Source organism: Heteronotia binoei, chromosome 12 (genome assembly GCF_032191835.1).
Source record: "Heteronotia binoei isolate CCM8104 ecotype False Entrance Well chromosome 12, APGP_CSIRO_Hbin_v1, whole genome shotgun sequence".
NCBI classification, from domain to species: Eukaryota; Metazoa; Chordata; class Lepidosauria; order Squamata; family Gekkonidae; genus Heteronotia; species Heteronotia binoei.
The window spans coordinates 51,324,426-51,347,448 of NC_083234.1; the positions used below are offsets into that span (position 1 = coordinate 51,324,426).

At 43.7% G+C, this 23,023-nt stretch overlaps 1 protein-coding gene across 1 annotated transcript; it reads right to left on the reverse strand.

The window, feature by feature from the left end:
- Positions 1-3,053: 3,053 nt before the first annotated feature.
- On the reverse strand, positions 3,054-19,142 carry VAMP5 (vesicle associated membrane protein 5). Its single transcript, XM_060251460.1, has 3 exons — positions 18,861-19,142; positions 7,512-7,649; positions 3,054-5,810 (listed from the first exon to the last, which is right to left on the reverse strand). Exons 1-3 carry the CDS (start codon positions 18,861-18,863, stop codon positions 5,616-5,618), a joined length of 336 nt encoding a protein of 111 aa, XP_060107443.1. The 5' UTR covers positions 18,864-19,142; the 3' UTR covers positions 3,054-5,615.
- Positions 19,143-23,023: the final 3,881 nt, after the last annotated feature.

Below are 23,023 nucleotides of genomic sequence, written 5' to 3' on the forward strand. Positions count from 1 at the left end.
GGGGCCATAGGACTGAGTACTGGAGCCAATCAGGACGAGCTGCGAGGCGCTTCGAGTCCAGATTAGTTCCCTGCTCTTGACTCAGCGCGTCGCTTTGGAAAGCAAGTGATCGCATTGTCACTCTGTTGCGTGGGCCTTGGTCCTGTTGCGGCCCTAAGGAAGCCGGGCAGCAAAGCAGAATTGATCACCCAGCTATTCTATTCAGCCACCTTTTGTCCGCCTTGCGACTCGATTTAGGGGGTTTCAGCTGGAAGTAGATCTTTAACTGGGATGGAGCTTTCTCCGAAGAGAAATTTGCAAGCTTAACAGCCTGGTCATAGCAGGTAGCCTTTTAGAAGTAAGCCCCTTTTATTTCCAATGTACAGTGCTGGATTAGGATCAAGATTCTTCAAGCCCCAAATTCGGATTCTTGTGCTTCCAGGCTTGTTGAGTGACCTTGGGCCAACAGCCCTGTCTCAGCCTAATCTACCTCACAGAACAAAGTCTATGAGTCCAGCAGCACCTTTAAGATCAACAATTTTTTATTCTGGCAATAAGCTTTTGTGTACACGTGCACTTATTAAGTATGTGTACACGTGAAAGCTTATACCTACAATAAAGCTTTGTTGTTAAAAGTGCCACTAGACTCAATGTTGTTGTTTCAGACCAACATGGCCACCCACCTAAATTTACCTCACAGGATTGTTGTGAGGATGAAACAGAGGAAAGGAGAATTACGTTGTAAACTGCTTTGGGTCCCCCATTGGAAAGAAAAGTGGGATATAAACATCTATATTTCTTTACAAATGTATACCCTGCTTTTTTGTCCTCTTCTGCACCGACTATGTCTGACCACTTTTCAACAACAGCCCCAAGCACAGCAGTAATCTAATTAAATCTCTGTGATTGTACTCCTGCCCATAGATCTACCTCACTTATACCACATTTTATATCTTGCAGGTTTGCTCCAACTTAAGCATGGTCACAGCCCAGGCATGGTTTTGTCATGAGTACATAAAAGGAGTAGCCAGGGTATCATTAAGTTGTCCTTCTGTTCCAAAGGAAATGACTCCCAATATTTTTTTACCAGTATATACAAATATGTTAGCTTTTATTCTCTACCCTCTAGGTGCTCGTCATAATAATTATTAATAGCAATTCAAACAGGAAAGGCCTCCGATAAGCAAAACAATCCAATGAGGATTGGAAAACAATGCAAGCACACACAAAAACTGTCAGATTTGAAGTCCCATAGTGATGAATTATAACAGTTGACTTGAAGACACTGACTTGCAGTAAAGAGGAGGGTGATACGTACAATAAACATTGCAATATATTATAATATTATCTTTTAAATACAGGGTTGCCAACCTCCAAGTGCAGCAGGGAACAAGGTATACAGCTCCGCGAAAAACCAGCCTCAAAATATATATATAACGAATGATACAAATGTTTATAAATATAGCAACCAAACATATAAAGTGAAATTAATCATGAAATAGGCAAAGACCACATTCACACTAAAGTCCCTTTATAGGTGAATTAATGCCAAGAAGATGAGATGTCTTCATGAATTTTCAAGATGAAATAATCCAGTGCAGCAGGGCACAAGAAACACAACAGGGCCGTACTTGATCCCATTTCACGAACAAGCTTCTACAAGCTTTGGAAAACCATCATACATTTTACAATAGAGCAGAGGTTCAAAGATCTTAACAACAACGTTGGACTCCCTAGAAGCACCTACCTTTGCCACGACTTGGAATACTCATCTTCTTGGCGTTAATTCACCTATAAAGGGACTTGAACGTAGTCTTTGTCTATTTCATGATTAATTTCACTTTATATGTTTGATTGCTATATTTATAAACATTTGTATCATTTGTTATATATATATATATTTGAGGCCGGTTTTTCACAGTATATTCCTTGTTCCCTGCTCCATTTTTGCACGAGTCTCTGGTTGCCTAACCTCCAAGTGCAGCCTGGAGATCTCACGGAATCACAACTGATCTCCACGCAGCAAATATGTCTGCCTGGGAAAAATGGCTGCTTTGGAGGTTAGATTCTGCGGCATTATACCCCCCTGAGGTCCTTCTCCTCTCCAAACAATGTCCTCCCTAGGCTCCTGCAGTCCCAAATCTCCAGGAATTTCCCAACTAGGAGTTGGCAACCCTACTTATAGAAGCAACCTTCTGAGCTGATACATTAATCCTGATCTTTTTATAAGGATGCCCTCCTAAGCATAGCTGTTTCATCCATTCTTCAAAACGACAGAAACATGGAGGCTTCTGGTAGCCTCAAGCATGCCATTCCATACTGCAGAGAACCACCATGAAGAATGCACATGAATAGGCAGTTGCCAGTTTTACCTGTTTGCAGGATGCCACCTTCTAAAAGTTTTGCTCCAATGACTGCTTTCCAAAAAAGAGGAGGAAAAAATAAAATGCAATCAACGTTGCTTAGTTTTGCCCTTCAAGCCAAAAATCCCAGTGCCAAAGATTTGCTAGCAGAAAAGTATGCCTTTCCATTGCTACAAATGAGAAAATGTTAGTGGAAACTACCAACTTAGTACATACTGATGGGGACGCCTGTTAATTCAGCTTTCAGCCTGTCAAGTCTTATTCCAACCCACTTTTTGAGAATCAGGGCCAATTTAAATGTGATGCTGCCGGAACAGGAAAACTTACCTGTGTGACTTTGCAAATAAAACAGGTGTCCAGTGGCACTTTAAAGACTAACATTTCTTCCACATGGCCAGTGCCTCATTGAAACTCAGCTTTCAGCTGCTACGTGTACCAGGTTAGCATGCCAGAGAGGCAGGCTTTGCACTGATGTGTTAGCATTCCAGTGGTCCAGTTTGAACAAGACACTTGGTGCTTGCAATGGTACAAAGCAAGTTCTTGCCTGTCAGCATCATGTGTAAATCAGGCTTCATAGACCTACACTTACTGGCAGACTTCTTGCTTTTCTTGTGTTTCAGCCTGGGAAGAAGACTCTATCTTCTTCCACTTGTCTTCTTTGACTTTGTCAATCCTTCCTCATTGGATGCAGCAATCAGTACCTATTACTCATTTGTTACAAAGCACTCCATATTTTATTGAACTTGTCACAAAAGACAGCTCTTGAAACAGTACATGAAGAGCTATCTGTTGAATAACTACACACTTCCGTAGAACATAAGTTAAAAGGTACAGTTATTTTTAAAAACAAAACGAACATCTGAATAGGTTTCCTGCCAACCCTATCTAAAATGTGATAAAAATTGTAGCTATTATATGACTTGCCATTTGTGTAGAAGAGACATCTGAAACTGCTCAGGCACAAGTATGCAGGGAGCAGAATTGTATGGCAAAGAGGTGTGTTTTGGCTGTGTGATTACAACACTGTTGTAATCAGGGTAGATAAAAATCAATTATTATTTTTTTAAAAAAATAAAAAAATCAGACACATTATAGTACAAAGGTTATTCATCATGAAATATAGATTAATTTTTAATTATGTAGCATGAGACTATACATTCATGCAGTGTTTAAAAATTTCAGTAAATTAATTCCATTAATCTATTCACAATGTTATGCTCTCCCAGAGATTTTTGTAAGATTATTTTGGGCAATTTTTCTATCTAGAAGATGATATCACAGGTGCTTGGTTCCCAAAACTGTGAATTTGTGTCTGCAGAGATAACATGCCTCTTCTTCACAGCAAAAATGCTATAAAATAAACATATAGAGTTAAGAGACCTCAGTCCTATTGATCCTCTGCAAATCTATGCACAGATTCAACCTCTTATCTCTTAAGTGCTAAGTTTTAAGAAGTTCAATGAATATAAGATTGGGGTGAAAAAAGAGATGTTAAGAGTTATATGTAAGAAAGGAGGAATAGGCAGTACAACTGACAGTGAAACTTGTTGAGCAGAATATTCCAGAAATCTTGAGATCTTTGTGAGTGTATCTTCATGGATGTTTAAGCAAATATATGAATACATATGCTATATAATGTTATTGTTTCAGTTAAATAAAGCAATATAAATGGTTAGTGTTAATGATTATTTTTCTCCTTCCAATTAAAATACAGCAGAAGTTGTCCAAATAGGAATGATTAACCTATTAAACAAGAGATCATTCACCTTGCAATGATTTCACAATTATCTGTTTCAATAACCAATCATTAATTTTCTGACATAACTAAAACTAACATGGAAAAGTTATTATACTAAAATAAAACCTTCATCTGGGTAAGGCCAGCAAGAATGAGCCTTTATTTAAAACAAATCTTACTGATCAGTGATTTATATCACAACTTAACTCCATTTGATTCAAATCAAATCCACCCTGGTTGTAATCCTCCTGTTTATTTTATTATCCCTGTGCAGCACATTTCATGTGAGCATTGTGCATTTCACCCCATTATTAAAAAATGAGACTTCTTCCTCTAAGCACATGGGCTTCGTGATCTATGATTTTTAAACAATTCAGATCTGTGCACAGGAAGACAGTCCTGGTTTATATATTTCTAAATATTCACATGTGTGCAAGATCAGAGGAGGAAAAATATATCTGTATGAGAATACTAAATGTGCAGTTTTGTGCAAACAAATGTTAATGAAAATAACGCAATATTTAGATATGCACATTTTAAAAAGAAAAATCCTGGCAAAAATTGGCTAAGACAGAAGAAAACAGGAATTTTGTCCAAAGACACAACAGAAAAATTGATTCCTATGCAAGAGGTGCCATTTTTCACATTTTCTACAAAAAGCAAAGTGACTAAAGTTTAAAAGGATGACGCACCAAACAGAGAAATACTGTGGAACATAGGCATAATTTCTGCTGCAGCATAATCACTAACCTTCCAACTTCAAGACCATCTGTGAAATTCCCTAAGATCCCTGAAAACATGGGTCATTGCTTCATGTGATTGAGAAGCAACATTCATGTTCCCAGTTGTAGAGAAATATCCATAACAGGAATATAGTTGAGTATTTTAAAAAGCAGGGCTGGCTCAAGACATTTTGTGCAGAAAATCTAAATGCGATCTTCCCTCTTGTTAATTAATATGAGGCACAATCCCAGGCAAAGCTTTCCTGTATAAGCCGCACTGAAATGAATGGGAGCTGCAAAAGAGAATCTATGGCTCAAACCCATCTACTATCTACCTTTCAAGGCACTTACACTTTCATCTGCCAAAAGCAATTCTCTTTCTAACTTCCCTATAACAAAAAAACAGAGAATCTACACTCGAATTCCACTGGCAGCTTTCAGGAGTGGAAGGTGGCAGGACCATGTCTGTCTCTCTCCTTGAACATGACTGCAAAAATGCAAGGGTGTTTCTTACTTTTTATATCAATGTATAGTACAGATTGCTGCTGAACAGGATTGCAAACACACAATGTTGTGCCATTTAGGGCTGAGCATAGATATTGCCTGGCTGGAGCCACATTACATGCACACGGGCACTGAATGCTCCAAGAGTTACAGCTCTTGTGCATCTACATGTTGCTGCCGCTGCTGCAACAACTCTGTGATGGGAACTCTAGGTAGCTGATAAGTCCTGCTCAAGCCCCAAGTAGCATTGGCATGCTGAGTCAAGGGAGAGTCTTGTGAAGAAGATTCTCTGGTTGTCTTAATTTCCACTCAGTCGCCACCAGTGCTGGTTTTTGCTGCAGCCTCCTGGTTCCCAGAGCTGCCTAAACTGAAGGCAAGAACTATTGCCAGGATGAGAAGTAGGAGAGCCCCAATAACCACTGCCACCAGGATGATCTTGAATTTCCTGTTCTTCCAACGTTCCTGCCGGGCTATGGTCTTTGTGGTCTTGTTGAAGGCAGAACTCTACAGGGAAACAGCAAATGGACACATATCCATTAGAACTTATCTCCCATAGCCTTGAGCTTACAGTGGATTCCTAGCCATGCTACTGATTAGGCCCAACAAAGCTCCCAGGTGCTCTCAGACGATTCTCTGTTCCGTTCCAAAGGGAAGCCAAGCAGAACTTTGCCTTTATCCCAGTTATAACATCATAATGTGCAGACTTGTAACTTGGTTTGGTGAGGACTCTGGCACACTGAGCAATCCCACTCCCATTTTTTTTTTTAAAGGGGGCCGGACGTTATTGCAAGCAGTCAGGCTTTTGTGGGGCTTCAGTGCCTTTTTCTGCCTGAGAAAAACAGAATAAATTCTGCAAGACAGGGCTTCAGGCTGCTCTGTCCTTGTGACTTTTCCAAAAGACCTATAGCTGTTGAATGGGCATGATTTTTACTGATGACTGTTTATGATAGTGTCATTTTAAACTGTACTTGTTAATGTTTATAGCATTAGTTTAAATCAGGGGTGGCCAAACTTACTTAATGTAAGAGCCACATAGAATAAGTGTCAGATATTTGAGAGCCGCAACTTGCAAGATGTGAACATCAGATGTTTGAGAGCTGGAAAGAAGAAAGGCAGACAGGCAGGCAAATAGATGGGGAGAAGGAAAGAAAGCAACTTGAACTTAAAATTATTTTCCAAGCTGCCAGCTGGCTTGGAGAAGTGATTTAAATAGACAAATGCCTTCTCCAAGCTGGCTGATGGGGGCTTTAAGAGCCACACAATATGTGTGAAAGAGCCACATGTGGCTCCCAAACCACAGTTTGGCCACCCCTGGTTTAAATACATAATTTTTGTTGGAAGCTGCTTCAAGCTTCAAGGAATGAAAGAAAGGAAATTATGCAAATATCCTCAACTCACCTAAGTTATATAGGTCACAAAAAAGTTTTCTTGCAGAACTCAGATTGCCTGGTGCAGAATTTTATTTCTTTTTTTAGCCCTGATGAAATCTCAGAAGCATGGGGGGGGGGGGGCGGAAACTGAACATGGCAATATGGGGGGGTACCATTTCCTTAATTAGAAGAGGACTTGATTATGCTACTATGATCAAATATATGCAATCTGTTCTGGAGACTGCACAGTGCAGCTTTGTTTGGGGCAGTGTTTTGCTCCTGCTCAGCAGTCTCCTCAAAATGACCCATGAGCAAGCCCCAGAATCCTGCTAGCTTTCCAGCTGCTATTTCAGGCTCTGTAAGAAAGAGGGATCTCTGGCCTGGATGGCCCAAGCTAGCCTGATCTTGTCAGATTTTCAGAAGCTAAGCAGGTTCAGTCTTGATTAGCACTTAGATAGGAGACCATCAAGGAAATCCACGGTCACTACCCAGAGGCAGGCAATGGCAAACTACTTCTGGCAGTGTCTTGCTTTGAAAATCCTATGGGGTCGCCCCTAAGTCAGCTGCAACTTGATGGCACTTTCCACCACCAAGGAAGGGGAATACCCACGGTGCTTTGTGCCTCTTGGACTGTGGCTCTTTGGGATAGTAAATGGAAACTATTTGAGAAGAGAAGTCCACCCACTTCTGCTTTCTCTGATGCTGAGGAGGTGCACGCACTTCTGCTTTCTCTGGGGCTGTGGGTGAGAGTTCTCATAGCCAGGATGCTGTTTTGGAAAGCCTCTATGTATCAGCCACTGCCCGTTGCCAGCCCACCCACTCTCCATCCTAGTACCTGGTTTCGAAGCTCCTCTGCTCTGTCATCCAGGTCGCTCAGTTTGCCTTCGCGATCCAGCACCTTGCTGTAGTTTTCTAGCATGATCTGAGTCACTTCCTCGGTCTCCTTCTGGCACTGCTCTAAATGGTTTTCCCCCTGCAACAAGAAGAGAGAATGGCTGATCAGAACAGCAGGAATTCAGTCTCCAATGCCACTTGAGGATAGACTGTACGTGCAAAAACACAATGGCCAAGAGACAATTGTTCTTGTGAACTCTTCGGCCAGTTATGCAGTAATGAGGGAGGGCGGCTCTGGGTCACTGGTTTGCTGCACTTTTCAGTGGACTGCTTTATGGAACTAGGAATCTGCTTGGCTGTGAGTGGGAACAGACAGAGCAACCTTTGAGGGTATGGACAAGCAGACATAAATGTAGCAGTGAGGATGCTGTGGAGGTGCATGCACTATATCTTATACAGGCTCAAGCTTGGGACACTGACTCTGTATGTTTGCTGCAGAAACAGGCTATGTGTGGACCTGATTGGCTGCAACTCATGAGGTCACAAAACTACCTCTCCCCTTTACCCGGAGCCATTTTCCAATAATTTACAATCACTTAGAGGCCAAGTGTATGTTTTATAGAATAAATGTATATGCAGCACTTTTCAAATGTTGAAACAAAAGGCAGGCAAAGGAGAGCGGCAAGATGGACAAAGGAATCCACCTTCAAATTGCCAGTAAGTTTATCTCACTGCACTGTGAAATGGAGAATCTGTTTGAATCAATTTGCTACAAGATCTGTTTCATGGTTAATTTGTACACAACCTGACATGGAATTGGGAAGCTGCCTGCCATTTTAATTTTAAAAAGACACAATTCTAATTTTCAGTTCTGGAGCAAACAACCTGAAAGCACATGTGTTGTTTCTTCTGAAGTCTTAGAAACTATAAAGAATTGTAAATGTCTAGCTTTCAGACTCAATAACCACTTCCCAGTCCTTTTTCTAAGGTTATCAGTCCCTTCATACTGTTTATATAAGTGTAGTGGACATTAAAAATAAACCAAGGTTTCTAAAGTTTAAAAAAAGTGTGCTTATTCAGCTTACAAAATTCGGATATCAACAATTCATAGAGAATAATCGGTGATTTGGTGAAAGATTCTAGACACTTTTGTTTACAGGTTATAAGGAAATCACTGATTTCCTTAATTCTTTTGAAATCCCTCCTGAATTCTTTAGAAATTCCTCCTGGTGGCCTCAGCAAGAAAGGCTGGCAATGGCCCTGTGCTCAAGGGTTCCCTGACAGGCTAATTTATATGCAAAATATCTCCTTGAACTTAAGAAACAGTCATCTCATGCAGACGCTGGAAAAGACAACATGATTCAGAAGAAATGAAAGTTGGGCTGGAATTATTCTTCCTATCCTGCCTCGTGGCACAGAGTGGTAAAGCTGCAGTACTGCAATCCTAAGCTCTGCTCATGACCCGAGTTCAATTCCAGAGGAAGCTGGGTTTTCAGGTAGCTGGCTCCAGGTCGACTCAGCCTTCCATCCCTCTGAGGTTGGTAAAATGAGTACCCAGCTTGCTGGGGGGAAAGTGTAGATGACTTGGGAAGGCAATGGCAAACCACCCTGTAAAAAGTCTGCAGTGAAAACATTGTGAAAGCAATGTCACCTCAGAGTCGGAAATGACTGGTGCTTGCACAGGGGACCTTTCCTTTCCTGCTGTAATTCAAAGACCCCTCGGGAATAATCTTGCCATAAGGGGACAATAGGAATCTAATCAAATCCCGATCCATCATCAGCCAAACAGCTGGCTTCCTGCTGCTGAACTTGTGGACCACTGATGAACCTCATCAGAAAGCCAAGCCAAAAAACAGCAGGATGTACAAGACCTGGGTAATTTTAAATGCCACTTTTTCTTAGAGGTGGCTGGCAGCCAAACTACCTGGGCCTCTGATCCCAGGCCAAGAAAGCAATAGGGACAGCCTTCAAAAAAGCATTGAAGTTGAAGGTAATTGCATGGATGAGCTCAGGGAAAACATGATCCCTCTGAAGCCACAGGATTTGCATTCCTGAAGAATATTTAAAACTTGCAGAATTTAAACACACAAGGAATAGGATGACCTGGGAATTAATGGCATGGAGTACATCACTCCCAGTACCCAGAGGGGTAGTTCATGCTACTTCTTCCCCCATCCCCCATGACTGAGATGACCCATGCACAAGAAACCCAACTTTCTGTGAAGCCTCTGGCAAAAACCATTAGTTCTTTTCCTCACATTCATGTAACTGAAATGAACACACACACCAGTTTACACCCACTTTCACCTCCCTCACCTAGTTCTTGTGTCAGATTTTGGATTCTAAGCTCCTTGACTGTAAGGTCCTCTGTAAAGTGCCATGCCTACCACCGGTGAAGGAAGAAAGCAAGCCAGCAAGCTTGGGATGACAAATTTTGTTCCCAGTGTAGGATTCTGTATTTGTGTGATAAGCCTGTGGGCACTTCAAATAAAAATCCACAAAGATAGCTGCAGGTCTGGTATGGATGGAAGGAAAGATATTAACAGTGTTAATATCTGCTCATGTATCTTCTCATCCATAACAGGCCTATATCTTTATTGAATGCAATAAATAGAACTGTTATGTATGGGAGTGTGTGTGCTAATTTAGTACTAATTGTAACATTCCTCAGACTGGGCATTACTTTGGACATTAGACCTGAAGCAGCTTTGGACATTAGACCTGAAGCGGCACCAGAAGGAACTTCCTTGTCAGAATCATCAGTTCAAGAAACTGTTCTGCCTGCCACTGCTATCTTGACAGACAAGTCTTTTTTCCCTCCGGTTGGGCATCACCAAGGGGTGTGTTTTCAGACAGCTGTACTTTAAGAAGCTGACTTGCTCTCTTTGGAAATCTTCTGTTTTGAAGGAGTTAGAAACTGAAAGACACTCAGTAAATCTGGCAGGAGAATTCTCTTTAGCCCATAAGTTACCTGACACTTTAAGTCAGTCTTTAGCTACTGATAGTTGTCTGCTGTTGTTGACTTGTGTGTTCCCAGCCTCAACAACCCTCCCAGGTTACCACAATGCATTAAGAAGTACAACTATAGTTCTTCTCCTGTGAAGCCTCTGTACCTCACTTCACATCATTTTTTTAAAAAAATTTAGTACACACATCATTTTTTTAAAATTTTGGTTGTGAGGAAAATAAAGAAATGTGGACATGGAAAGGTTTCTCCTCAGCATGGCATCCCAGTTGCATCACTTCAATTTGTGAGTAGTTTCGGTCAATGGAAAATGACAGCAAGTTTCTCCAAACTCCTGCCATTCAGCACACAAAGTCTCACAAAGTCTGCTTAGTCCAATATCAAGAGACCACATCATCCCAAGAGATAGTGGTCTTTGGTAGATGTTACCCAGAAACGAGATAGCTGAGTGCTGCCCCCTTCTCTTCTTTCTTGTCACTCACACAAACTACTGACAATTCTCAGAGCAAGCTTCTCTCTCCAGTTATTGTTTACAGAGTTCCCCCTTTGGGGACTCAGAAAGAGTGAGGGGAGCCTCAGCTGCCTCTACAGGTGCTTCTGGATTGCCAGGGAATCCCAACTGACTCTGTATGGGACATCTTTTGGCTGATAGGACTGATTTCTTTTTGGACTGGATCTTGTTTTGAACAAACCTTTCTCTGTAACAACACCCCCCATTTTCCTATTGTGCTTATAAACTGGACTGCTGTATTAACACTCCAATGCATCTGATGAAGAGAGTTTATGCTGGACTAAAAACTTAGTCTGGAAAAAAATTATGGCATTGGACTCCGGTTTTATTCTGCTGCTACTAGAGACTAACATGGCTACTCATCTTGAATTATCTTCTTGAGCTTGGGATGAAGCATGTCACATGTTCTATAGATGGGCTTGTGCCCATCTACTTGACAGAACATGTTTTCTACACCCTTCTCTCCATTCTGTTGGGGAAGCCCTGCGTTGCCTTCTTTCACTTCACTGAGATCAATGTGGATCTCTTTTCGACATCCTTCCAAAGAATCACTTGCAGCTGCCAGTCTCCCTGCTCTTTAGAAAAATATGGACTATTTACTGTCAGATTATTTTATTATTGTGCTGGTTGTTTGATACTGTTTTCACATTTTTAAATCATGGTTATGTTTTGTCCCAGAAATACCAGAATCTCTCATTTTTATCTTCTGGTTTTGTATCATATGAATGCTGTAAGCCATTTTTAATGCATTACAGAGAAAGCACTCATCTATTTTATAAACAAATTTGCATGAGAATCCACACAGAGCAGGATTTCTCTGAACATTTCCTGTTGGCAGTGTTAGGACTGTCTTGGCACAGATCATCTGATGGCTGATCTCCTCTGGATGGCCCCAGGCCTTAATTACCAGCAGGAGAGGAAAGTCATCAGAGGAATTTTTCCCAGCATGCCAGGAAGTATCTAGTGGTTCGAGTGTTGGGCTTCCCGTGGGCAGTCAGTACTGACCTGCAAGTAGACAGAGATGTTTACTTTAGCTAGCCAAGTTCCTATTGTTTATTTTAAGTGGGGTGCTAAAAAAATATTTTACATGACAAACAGGTCACGAAGCTAGTCAAAGGAAAAGGGCGCCAACAGCTTAAATACAAAACAAAAAATGTTATATAGTGATTTATGTGCTTATATTTGTCTGTGTTAACTAAAATAACTGAATAGCTTATCTGTAGTTCTTCCAGAGATCTAAAAATTCCCCTGCTCCAGGGAAGCTACCAAGGTTCTAAATCTCAAAAGCATTCTGCCCCCCCACACACACACACACATCAGTTTCCTTGGTAACCCATGCTTCTTTTTGTCCTGGAGCTGAACAGACTTCCATGTCTAGGTTACTACATCTACTTTTAAAAGAATCTCTGGCCACATTTCCAGAAAGATAAAACAAACTCTCATCAAAACCTCTACGTAGGAATTTGTCCCACTTTTGTTTACTGCTGCTCATGATTTGGTTCCCAGATCCATTCAACTCACACCTGGCGCCAAACTTCCAGTCTAAGTCCTTCTCTGGGAGAGTATTCCACACTTAAGCCTGTCCATAAGCCCTTTTTTTGCTCACCCTCATTATTCAGCACAGGATATTAAAATAAGGCAACTGGATTCCCCACTCCCTCCCCTCCCCACCCCCAATAACCCACAGGCCTCTGGATGACTCCCATTTGGAAGGGGCTGCCTGCGGAGCTGTACATCAGCTGGAGGAGTCTGATCCCACTGGAGGAGTCTGATCCCACTTCTTGAAGGGCTATGAAGCTTCTCACTGTATGCCCTGTAACATCTGGATTAGATCATTGTAATGCACTCTATGTGGGGCTGCCTTTGAAGACTGTCTGGAAGCTGCAGTTGATACAGAATACTTACCCAGAGTATTGACTGGAGTGAGTCATAGAGACCATATAACTCCAGCCTTGTTCCATCTATACACTGGCTTCCATTTTGCTTCATGGCTCAAGTTATGGTGTTCAATTCATGGTATCGACGTCTAAAGCCCCGTCTGGTCCGGGGTCATCATTCTTTAAGGACCGCCTTCTTCTACATGAATCTACCTGCTCACTTCGGCCATCTTTGGAGGTCCTGTTTTGGTTGCTCCTGACATTTGAGTCTAGATAGGCGTTTTCTCAGTTGTGGCACCAAAACTCTGGAGCCTTCCCCCAACAAGGGTGATTCAGCTGTCTCCCGCTATCAGTGTCTTCCACTGGAAGGTGAAGATTCCTTTGTTTCATATCCCCTATAATGGTTACTAGAGCCCTGTGGCACAGAGTGGTAAGCTGCAGTACTGCAGTCCAAGCTCTGCTCACGACCTGAGTTCGATCCTGGCAGAAGCTCGGTTCAGGTAGCCGACTCAAGGTTGACTCAGCCTTCCATCCTTCCGAGGTCGGTAAAATGAGTGCCCAGCTTGCTGGGGGTAAAGTGTAGATGACTGGGAAAGGCAATGGTAAGCCATCCTGTAAAAAGTCTGCCATGAAAATGTCATGAAAGTGATGTGACCCCAGATTCGGAAATGACGGGTGATTGCACAGGAGACTACCTTTTTATAATGGTTACTGGCCCTCCTCCCTGATTCTAGTGTTGTTTTTTATACATTTTATTGAATTATTTTATCATTTTAATGTTGTTTTTAATTGTTCTAATATTTATGTATGCTGTTTTAGGGACCCCAATCAAGCGGGAAGTGGCATTTACAAAGTTATAAAAACATTTAAAGGTTTTGCTGCAGTAGCAACACTTTTATTTACGCCAAGTATACTGCTCATCACTCCATCGTGGCTCATTCACACCACACAGTTTCTCACCATGGAAGCCTGATCCCACAGCTAACACCAGTTTTACACACTTCTGCAAGCAGTAGAAGTTCCAACAGCAGCACTGGCCTGGATTAGCTTACTTTGGATGAGACGAGACCAGGGCCTTGTGGAAATTTTGTAGCAATTCTTCTACTTACAGCAATACTGGCAGAGCACAGGTGGAGGCAAAAGGCCTAATGATGCATTATGTTTCCCTCACAGTCTTCCCGGGTCCGCACGCATATATACATCGCATGTCCTATGCTGGGAACTCAACCCCCAGGCAAATGCAAGCCCATGTGTGGCATGTGTGGTTGAGGCGGCTTAGGCTTTCCCTCCTGTGCTATTTTCTCAACCTGAAATGGTCCCAGGGATCCTCTATTTACCAGGGTGGAAAGCATAAGCTCCTCTTCCATGTGCTGCAGTTCCACTGTGAATTAGATCCACACATGCCTGGGAATTGAGTTCCCAGCACAGAACGTATAACACATGTCTGACTGCACAGACTAAGGGAGATCATAAAGAAAGCATAATGTGTAGTTAGGTCCTGCCCGGGCTAGCCTCATCTCAGAAGCTAAGCAGGGTTGGCCCTGGCTAGTATTTGAATGGGAGACTTTCAAGAAATACAGGATGGCAAACCACCTTGGAAGGTTTCTTGCCTTGAAAACCCTACAGGGTCCCCATAAGTCTTTTGCCACCAGCTGTGCCTTCTCTTTCTCCTTGAGCCTAGCAAGTCTTGTGTCTTTTCCAGCTGGCCTTTAGTTACAGCCACACCCTCTTAATGGTTTTACTTTCTCACCTGATGTTCAGCTGGCTGTTTGTTTTAGCTGCTGCTGCTTTAATGAGGCTTGGGCTTTGTGTGGTTTCACAGCTTTCAAGCATGGCTGACTGTGGGCTTAATTTATTTGCTTTTTGCTTTTTATTGAACTGTAAACCTCCTCATGCACATCACTGTGTAGTTGCTAAATGCCCAAAAATAAATCAACTGACCAAACCATGACTCTGCCACAAGAACCAAAGAGCAAACTCACAGTATGATTAATAAGAGAGACATAACTAAGGGCCAGTGTGATGGTTCTGGGTGCGGAGTAGCAAGCCCAAGACAAGCAATCCAGCATGACAGAGCAAGCATAAGTTCAGCAAGCATAAGTTTCAAGACCACAGTCATCTGCTCACTTGAAGTGCCCCCCACAAGCATTCTGGCCAGCAACCCATTCCAGGGCAGGGCAGAGAAAGAAGAGGCCACGAAGGGGACTGTCTCCATTGGCAGAGCACATGCTTTACTTGCAAGAGGTCCCAAGTTCAGTCTCCAGTGATAAAAAAGAACATCAGAGAACCAGAGAGACTTGCCTGAGGCCTTAGAGAGGGGCTGGCAGCTGGAGAAAATGCATGTGTGAGGCAGTTTCATAAGTCCCTAGAGATCAGGTCTCTCCTCCTTTGTACTCACATGACACCACCCAGCTCTCACAGCTGGCAAAGACTGCTTGGTGTAGGGGTTACAGTGTCCAACTGGAACCGCAGAGACCCAGTTTCAGATCCCCACCCTGTCACGAAAGCTCACAAGGCGACCTTGGGCCAGCCAGCCACATGCTCTCCTCTGAACCTACTTTACAGAGTTTATGTCTATGTAAAATGGAGGCAGGAGACCAACATAAGAGCGCTCCTTGGACAAAGACTAGAAAAAAAGTATACTTAATAAGTACTGAACCAGCCCATTGCCTTTATAGGTAAGCTTGGAAGAGGAAGACGGCACTTGCAAGTTCCAGGCAGCCAGTATCCACTCCAGTGGGATCCCTGGGTAACCTTAGGCAACCCACCCTCTCTCAGTCTAAGTCCTCCATCTGCGCTATTTATACCATGCTCATCTCCCCAATAAGGATCAAATGCAGCTTACAACTTTATTCTTCTCTCTTCCAAGTTATTCTCACAACAACAACCCTGTGAGGTAGGCTGAGCTGAGAGAGAATTACTGACTCAAGGCCACCCATGTAGCTTCCGTGACAAAGTGGAAATTTGATGCTGGTTCTCTCTTGTGGTTCCTAACATTATCTCCATAGTACCTTTTATCAACCAAATGACATATAACAGCATGTGAGCTTTGGCAATCACTAGCACCCTTCATCAGGCTGGATGTTATAATTTCTTTTAATTGCTTTAAAAGAGAATGAAAAGTTCCTCAGGATATAATAGTGAGTTCTAGTCATGCTGCTTTGAATGATGCTGGCTTCAAGTTACAGCCAGCACTTTGGGGCAAGAATAAAATAAACTCCACAGACAATAAGAAATTCCAACAGTTGTCTCTAGTTACTCTTTAAACACTAACCACAATAGCCAACTAGCTGTAATTATACCAGCTGTAATCATATACATACCAACTTACTGTACGGGTGATTGCACTATAAAGTGCTTCTATGCACCATAAAATTTTATGCATTATCGTAATTACTGTATTGTGGTTGTAGAAGAATATATATGAAAAATCCACATATTTCCATCTGCCTCATTAACAGTCAACTAGCTGAGATTGATTTTACACAGGTCAAGAGATTAACAACACAAAATGAGACAGTTACATCCTTCTAACATGCTGACTGCAATCAGTTTAGAAGAATGTAACTCTTGACTTTGCAATGCCAAGGGTACTTTCCAGGGAATAACCCTCATTGAAGACAATGAGGCTTACTTCCAAGTAGAACCCACTGAGGATTGCACTGTAAGCAGAAAGACTGTGAGCTTCTCTGTAGTAGAGGAGTCTGCCGTAAAGGTTTTGCTTTAATGAAGTCAGGTGCCAAAAGACTTCTGTTTTGTTTTTATGACAGTAAACTGACAACTGGAACTTGTAGTAAAGGAAACTAAAACCCACATCCTTCCTTCAAGAGGGCAAAATACTGCATCTGAAACCTAACATGCAAACCTGTGGCTTCCACAGAGATGTACACCTGGTTCTCAAAGCTAGATCATCTTGCAAAAGTCACCCACACAGTAGGTATTGCCTAGCAGCTAAAACTGAACATCCATGAAATTCCCTGAATTCACAGCACAGCAGACCTCAACCCTTTGCCATCTGCAATGACCATGCACAGGGTCTTTGTAAGGCTGTGGTTCTCAAGCTTTTCAAAGTAGGATCCACTTTTAAATAAACTGTGCCTGTGCGGACCCACTTGCAAAGTAACTCTATGTTACTCCCCCTCTCCTCAACATGAAATGCAGGAATTTCACATCTGTTAACACTGAACAAGTTTGTATTTTGTGTTTTCATTTCTACTATTTATAGCAGGGGTCCTCAAACTTTTTAAATAGGGGGCCAGTTCACTGTCCCTCAGACTGTTGGAGGGCTGGACTGCCGTTACTGTACAAGGCCGCGGGCTGTCAGTTCTCCGTCTTCTGCATCTCTCTCCCTTCCCCACACCACACACCCCGGCCTGGGAACTCACCTCACCTCGGTATCACCTCACACTCTGTCTCCGCCGCCTCAGCCCAGTGCCGGAAGTGTGCGTTGCTAATGCGAGTTTAGGTCGAATGTCACTTTCGGTCTGATTTTGCCACAACCCGGTGGGCCGCATAAACGTCCTCAGCGGGCCGCATCTGGCCTGCGGGCCGTAGTTTGAGGACCCCTGATTTATAGTGTTACTGAGCTGTATTTCATGGCCATTTTACAAATGATGTGGTGCAAACCTACAACTGCCATCAACCCTCCCACCTAGTGTGGGAATTCAGCCACAGTTTGAGAATTTCTCTTGTAATAATCACTGGGACAATATAAAAACAAAAGGAATAGTGTGGCATCTTAAAGACTGATTTATTGTGGTGAAAGTTTTTGTGGATTACAACCCACTTCATCAGACCCATGGAGAGAACTCTAGCAGGCAAAAAGGTTTAGCTCTGACAAATCTGCTGTTAAAATGCCACAGGATTCCCTTTTTGCCTTTGCTGCAACAGTTAACACAACTCCAGCTCTGGAATTTGAGTCAATGGAGCTGAAAGGCTTTGAACTTTCAAAAGCCACTCTGAAGTAATGCGGGAAGAAGCCATAGAGGTCCCAGGTTAAATCCTTGGCTTCTCCAGTTAAAATAATCTCAATAGGAGAGGGATCTCAGTAGGTGGGTAGAGAAAAGACTGCCAGTCAAAATAAACAATCTAGAAGTCTGGTTCTGAGCCAGATCATGTTCTGCCGTGGCCCAGAGGGGCATGGTGAGCACAGACACAGAAGGTGGTGAGTTGTAGGAGGGCACCCTGAGGGTTGCCAACAAAACCCTGGAGCCAGCAAAAGCCCACTTCAGCAATCTTAGGCAGATCCATACCCAAAAAGGGTTCAGTGCTGTTGACAACCCCATGCATTTACCAGAGAGGGGGAAGAGCTGGGAACCCTATCCTTGTCCCCCCAGCTGTCCTCTCTTATCTGCCTGGGACAGGGAGGGCTGACAGGAAGCGACAGTCCGCCCCCCCCCACACACACACACCTCAGCGCTGCCACCACACTGGCCTGGGGCAGCAAAGCTAACCTTTCCCCGGCAGAACAGCAAGTAAGAAAACATGCTTTCTGCAAGGAGACGGGCAAGGGCATAGAAGAGGTCAAGAACACCGAAGGGCACCCCGAGCCCGAAAAAGTGGGAGAGGAAGGAGCCTGTCAATTCACCCCCCGCCCCACTCAAGTCCAAACTCGACCCTGGGACCGGAAAATGTCCGATTCAGATCTATTCAGCCAGCACGTGGCTCTTAAACCAACAGCAACTGGTAGGCAAGCAACTGGACGGCTCCAGCTCCCCCGCACCAGCACAGCGACCGCAGCCGAGCTCGACTCAGCGCTTGGCGAACCGGCACATTTCCCACTCCAGTCTGCCAGGATCCAGGATGAGGCCCACCCCTTGCGCGGCCACCCGGGCCGCCCCCTGGCGGTTGCCCTGCGCCCGCTGCTCCCAGCCTCGTCCAGGCCGTCCGCGACGATCCTTAGCACGGCAGGGGGAGCCCAGAGGGCAAAGGCGACGCTCGCTCGGCTTTCTCGCCGCCCTACGGCAGTCCCGCAGCCGGTCCCGCCCCCGCCTTTACCATGGCCAGGGCTGGCAGTCGGCGCAGAGGCGGCCAAGTCGCTCCGGTCCAGCGAAGTAGGTAAGACCGGTTGGAGCCGGCCGGCGCGTGGCTCTTCTGGGACCCCAGCAACGTCTTCCTGCTTTCCTGCCCGGCGAGAGGGAGGCGCCTGACTGTCCAAGAAAGGCAGCGGGCGGGCTGGGGGTCTGCGCTGCAGCGACCTGCTGCTTCCGTCGAGGCGACGCGAGCGCTGCTGCTGGGCTAACTTTCGCTTTCCTCGCACCCACGGCTTGCCCCGGAAAAGTGCTGGTCCCAAGAACACCGGGGAGGGATCGCGGCTTTGAGGCGTCCCAAGAAGCCCTATGCGAAGTCATGTGGACGCAGGAGCCCTTGGTTCAAATCAAATTCCAGCTCGAAGGTCACTAGTGGTAGCGCAGTCCTGCGCGGAGTTACTTCAAACTAAACCCATTGGCTTGAATTGGCTTAGGGTTAGACTAAGTAACTAAGTAACTCGCTAGCCCAATCTCGTCCACTCTTGCCAGGGCCTGCCCGGGCAAGTATTTGGACGGGAGACCACCAAGGAAGTCCAGAGACGCTACACAGTGGCAGGCAATGGCAAACTGCTCCACAGGATTGTGGGGGACGGACGATACCCATCCACTCTCCATTGCTGCCCTTTCCCTATACGTAGAATAATATTACAGGTCATTCATCTGGTTTCATCGCGGCCCTTCTCTCCCTTCAGATTCCTCCCTTTCCTCTTTCAGGCACCAGATACCAGCCCTGAGCAGGTCTACAGGCCAGGAGAAATCTCCAGATGAAAGGAAACCTATGGGTGTACATTTGGGGAGGGGGGGCAGGGTGGTCCAAGCTCCACCAGGGCTTTCTGGGGCAACACCCCCCCACACCTTCTAATCAAATCTGCTTTCCCCTGGTTTGGGCTTCTCAAGAGCACCTCAGAACAGAGATACAAACATAATTTTCCTGTTCTTTATTCTGTCTAGCCATTATAGCCCAATATGATAACAGTATTTCTTTTCTTTACATTATTTATCAATATATCTAATTCTCAACATAGCCAAATCTGTGAATACTTAAATCTGGAATGGAGTCCGATGCCATAAATGGACAAGACAGATATTTCTAGAAACTCCAGGTATGAGGGGGTGGGGGTAGGAAGACTGGGAAAGCCTGTAGCTTTAAGAAACAAATGCCCTCTTGCAACCACAGCAGTATTGTCAGTTGAAGCCTTGGTTTCTGGCAGTAAGAGGCAGAGCAGAGGGAGGAGGCAGGGCCGTCTTCAGGGCTCTTTTTTCCTTTGCTAGACCTCCCCCAAGACCCCATGCTGTCATGCAACTTGCAGTAAGAACAGGATAATACATACCACAATAAATATAGTATGATATATAGTTCAATAATAATACGTACTATACACAGTAACGCTACAGTCCGGTTCACTTTATAATAGTGCCTTCCTGAACAATTATGTTATGCTTTAACCTGTTACCTTTGTAAAAATGCCCTCTGGCATTTTACGTGATTTGCTTAGGAATGTTACTTGTAAATGATTTCTTATCCTTCTTTCCATCTCCCATCTGTACTTTCATTCAAATACAGAAGCAGTTCCTTACTTGTATTACCAGGCACTGGTTTGCCAGTACCTTTGTCTGAAGAGTCTTCCTTGAAGGTTCATTCCAAGTACCAACACTACTTAACTTCTGAGAACTGAAGAGATCAGGCTATACCATGCTGCCTTCCTGTCACCCACTAATTCAACATCTGTAGTGTGACTAATGCATCAGGACAACTGATCCCTAGTTGGATAGTTTCAAGTTGCCTAATAAATTCAAATCCAGTAAATTCACTTCAAAGACTCCCTCTGAAAATTTGTTTTCTTGAATTCTGGTGACGTTCCAGACAGTGGCAGAGTGTCATAAGAAACTGAGATGCTTCCACCAGCTTCTAAATAATGTTGCCTTTATTTATAATCCATCTTTCTCACTGGTAGTGGAGGTAGATACATCATTAAAATTACATACTGTGGATGGTGTGTCAGATTTGTGACCTATCTTTTTGAACACCATTGTTAATATGGGATGGCATAAACAATGCTGGGGGATGAGCAGATGTGGCTGATGCTTTGAGGTCCTGGAATTGTATGGCCTGAATAGAGATGGGGACAAATTTGACATCTGTGTTTGTTGCAGAACCTGGTTTCTGCACTTTTGTCTCTTTTAGGTAGCCTGTTACCGAGCAGCAATTAGAGAGTTCTTCACCAATAATGGTAGGGGCTTGTACCCAAGACTTAGAGAAGAAAAGTGTCAGTGCCCAGGATAGGCTAAAAATAATCGAGGATACATTGGAGTAACTAGGTGCTGTCGGTCAGTAATTCCAGGCTTAGATATTGGATTTATATCCCGCCCTCCACTCCGAAGAGTCTCAGAGCGGCTCACAATCTCCTTTACCTTCCTCCCCCACAACAGACACCTTAGAGATATCTGGCTGTCCTTGACCAGGGCTTTTTTGGTCCTGGCCCCAACCTGGTGGAACCCTCCGCCAAATTACATCAGGGCCCTGCAGGATCTTATGCAATTCCATAGTGCCTGCGTCACACTTTTGCATTTTACATCCCTCCAATCACTCTGGCAAAGAACCTGGGTCCCACCATGATAGACACAAAAGCCCATTTTTTCAAAGAAGGACTTCTATATGTTTACAGGCATTCTGATACTATATCTTTTCAAGTAAGTTTTAAGAACATAGAACACTGCAGAAGTACAATGTATACTTCCAGGCAGGTAGGGTCAGTAGGAAGTTGTACATCAAAAACACTTGTTACTGAGCGACAACAGAGGGAATTAGCAGAAATACCAAGTGTCCAAGGTTACTACAAGCATGCCAGAAGTGACAGATGGATAATCTGTGGCAGGTAGTGTGAGCAGGAGGCATCACATCTCATTTGCAGGTGGGCATGTGGGTCAAAGGAGAATGAATTCTTAGCAATTGGTATGAAAACACTGCCATACCCAGCAGCGGTATAGGTACCACTAGCTACGAACCACTGTTGTAGGTGACAGTAAGTGGTAGTTTGTCACTCTTTGGGGGGTCCTGTCCTGGGTACTGTTCTGCCATCTTAATCTGTTGTGATCACAAATGGCAAGCAAAAGCATCTTTGCAGCACCTGGAGTCGCCATTTGTGCGTCACAGTCTTGATCTGTGTAGCAAATTTGTAGCAGCCCTTGTTCCTCTGGCAACAAACCAGAGGACCAGGGCTGGGAGTATTCTACTTTCAGGCCACAAACCCTCTTGGGTATGTAACATTGCCACTTTCACTTAGAGCCTGCCTGCTTTTCAGTGGAGCCTGTTTACCATGAAGTTATTAAGCAAGTCTGTAGCAAAATTTGCCTCCCCTTGAGCTAGGATAGAAAGGGATAAGGGATCATTAGGAAACAAATGGCTCTTTTCTCCCCTACCAAGTCATACTGGCAGAGTTTTCCACAGCAACCCACTGGGATCTGGCAAGCAATTCAGTCAGAACCTGGCATGCATATTAGGTGGGCCCAATTCCCACTCTAGTAATTATTCAAAAGCCGGATTGAGGCAGTTTTCAGGAGAATCAGTTCAGTATGTCTCGGTTTAGTTACACAGCAAGTAATCAACTAAAGTTCAAAATGCTGGTAATGAGCTTTCAAGTTACACAGAGCTCCTTTTCTAATAAAAATGTCCAATCAAATTCAAAAAGGAAAATTAAGAGATAATGTTACACACATATTCAGTTGGTAAAATTAGTGTTCATTTAAAAAACAGGAAAACTTTTAAATCCAGTCTTTGTACCCAGGACCAATTGTTTCAACCTGATATTCACTATGTATCAATTGCATGCTATATTCTGTAAAATAAAATTTTCTTTTTAAACAATTGGAGTCATTTGGCTCTTGCAGCCATGCACACACACACACAAAAGCTTCATGCTTTGGCTTATATTATCAAAGTATAAGAGTGAAGCAGGGAGAGGTTGCTTTGCTGAGAATTTATCTAACAGTGAGATTTCAAGACTTTTCCCCCTAACTCTGTGCTAGCTGGATTAAGGAGGGGATTTTGGTTTGTTTTTTGGTGTGTTTTTTTAAATAGAGAGGCTAACTGTAGTCTGTCATACTACAGTTCTATTAATAGCCTGTTGATGG

Bases quoted from the DNA above. Each gene is read 5' to 3' on its own strand.
- VAMP5 (XM_060251460.1), bottom strand. The intron at 5,811-7,511 runs GTACTAGGATGG...GTTTCCCTGTAG, and splicing joins CAGAGGAGCTTCGAAACCAG to AGTTCTGCCTTCAACAAGAC.